Here is a 2,373-nt window from a genome sequence, read left to right as displayed (position 1 = left end):
GCGCTCAAAGCCGAACCGCAAATAAAACCGGCGCAACACGGCAGCTGCAAAAACGAAGATGGATCAAGGACAGACCTTCCAAAAGCAGGCACTGCGACAACCGGCACAAAAACAACCATCACGCTACTAACCGCCAAAGCAACGGTCCCAGGGGCCAACCCAGGAGAGGCACTAACACTCTGCGGAAGCAACTCACTCGGCGCAGTAGCCGACACAACCAGCTGCCAATCCACAGACACAACAAACCTCGGACTAAAAGGCGGACCTGCTTTTACTACACACACAGCTGCAGCCAAAAGAGCAGACAACCAAGCCACCACAGACTACAAAATCACAATACCAACAGACCAAGTCCCGAGCCAAAAAACAGTCGATCCGGACTTAGCTGATATCAAAGAGCTGGAAGATGCAATCCGCAGCATAGATACAATAACTGTACAACTTGACCTCGAACAAATAGCAAACAGCGCAGCACTGAAGAATACGGCAGCGAAGGCAATTGGCGGTGAATCAGCATCCTACAGCGACAGCGCAATACAACCGCGTATCGACAGTTTACTAAAGGAAATCTTTGGCGATAAAGCGGCAAATGTAAAAACAAACCTGGTCCAGGGGCTCGACGACACGAAGCCACCCAAAGCAGCGACAGGCGGCAGCGGAGAACAGAAACTTGCGGAAATAAAGGACCCCAAAGCGCTCGTGGATGCTCAAATCTATTACACTGTTCGGCGGTTTATCGACGGGCAGGAAGAAAAGAAGAAAAACCAAGCAACCCCCTCTTGTCCATCAAAAGCAGATAAGCCAGCAGAGCCGAGCAAAACAGCAGACGAATGCAAAAAGCATACAACAGCCGAAGATTGTAAAAAGGAAACTGGCTGTGATTTTGATGAGAAAAAAGACCCAAAATGCTTTCCCAAAGTTGAAACAGACAAGAAAGATGAAAAATATTTTTTAAAAAATTTGAAAGTTTCTGTTCTTCAGGCATTCTCTGCGATAGCTTTGTCGGAATTTTATAATTTTAAAAAATTTGCTCCATTTTATGAAATTTATGAAATATGTTAATTTGAGAGAATTTGATAAAAATATGAAAATGTTTGTAAATATGAACTTTTTCTGTGTAGCAGCGCATGAATGAAAAGTTTTATAGTGATAGATAATAAAAAACGGCTGATATTTTAATTTTGTTTACTCTGTATTATTTTATCGATATCAACTAGGGTCATAATAGCATTGATAGTGATAATGATATAAAAGAGTTATGAGTGTATTTATATTATAATGAGAGTGTTTGCGAATATTCAATGAATTTTCTGGCGCAGTAAAAACGCTCAAAGCAATGGAAGTGTGTATTGAGATTATGTAAGTGAGAAAAAATAGGCAGTAGAAAAGCTTTTGGAACATTATTAAAGAAAACTCAGAAAATAAAGGGAGGGGAAATGGGACATGCATGGTTAATAACAGAGACATGAAGATGGACTTAAGGTACACAAGGAGATAGTATTTTTGTAAATAAATAAGAAACAAAGTCCATTTTGTTTTTCAACTGCATTCGCTGTTTTATATTTAGAAGAAGAGTAGGAAAACAAAAAAGTAAATGAAATGCAGAATAAAACGTCAGAAGACACGAAACTCAGAAAGAAATTATAGAAAAACAAATTATGTTCCACGTTTTACACTGTAATGGATAGATTATTATGGAGAAATAATCAAAAAAAGAACAACATTAGCAGTAGTTAATAAAGTTATGCTGATAAGAAGGGTGATGAAGACATCGTGTGGGTGGAGCAATTGTCACAATAAACCAGCTAAATTCTTAGTACATTCTAACCAGTAAGTGTAACTAGCTACAGAACTCACTATATCAATACATAGAGGGGAACTTTGTATGCAAGGAACAGTGGATCCCATGTACTCCAGCAATAGTGGTGACTAAAGCTGACTTACAAAATAAAAACTGTAGATATGATTTGAAATATGGACTGCACATGCTGAGCAAAATATTTTAACAGCCATACCTTAATAATAGCAAGTAACTACTTGTATATGCAAAAATTAACTCTTTAGCTAAGAACTTAGTAACGCAGCAGACTACATTACTTAATGTTTTTATGCTTTCTTGTAATCATCTTAGCTTTGCAAGAAAGATCGTAGCATTCGAGTTATTTCCTTTAGATTTTTACTAATACCGTTGCCATTAGTGTTTTTCAGCACATTATTCAAGATGATGCAATAAATGACACAAAAAATATAACAGAGAATGAGAGTAAAAAACTAGGAGCCTAAAGCGTTTGTGATTGTAGTTCAAACACATGCAACTCAAGGATTTTGTAGATTCATATTGAGTGCCAAACTAAGTAACATTGAAATTATTAC

At 37.8% G+C, this 2,373-nt stretch overlaps 1 pseudogene across 1 annotated transcript in view; it reads left to right on the top strand.

Moving 5' to 3' along the window:
* The window catches only part of TEOVI_000416200:pseudogene, a 1,411-nt pseudogene extending 400 nt beyond the window's left edge, over nt 1–1,011 (top strand). Inside the window, exon 2 of the mRNA in view lies at nt 4–1,011. Within this exon, the coding sequence occupies nt 4–1,011 (1,008 nt within the window). The remainder of the gene's footprint in view (nt 1–3) is intronic.
* Nucleotides 1,012–2,373: the final 1,362 nt, after the last annotated feature.

The sequence above is a fragment of the Trypanosoma equiperdum genome (assembly GCF_001457755.1).
Source record: "Trypanosoma equiperdum strain OVI genome assembly, contig: ctg_877, whole genome shotgun sequence".
NCBI classification, from domain to species: Eukaryota; Euglenozoa; class Kinetoplastea; order Trypanosomatida; family Trypanosomatidae; genus Trypanosoma; species Trypanosoma equiperdum.
This window is presented reverse-complemented; position numbering and strand designations above follow the sequence as displayed.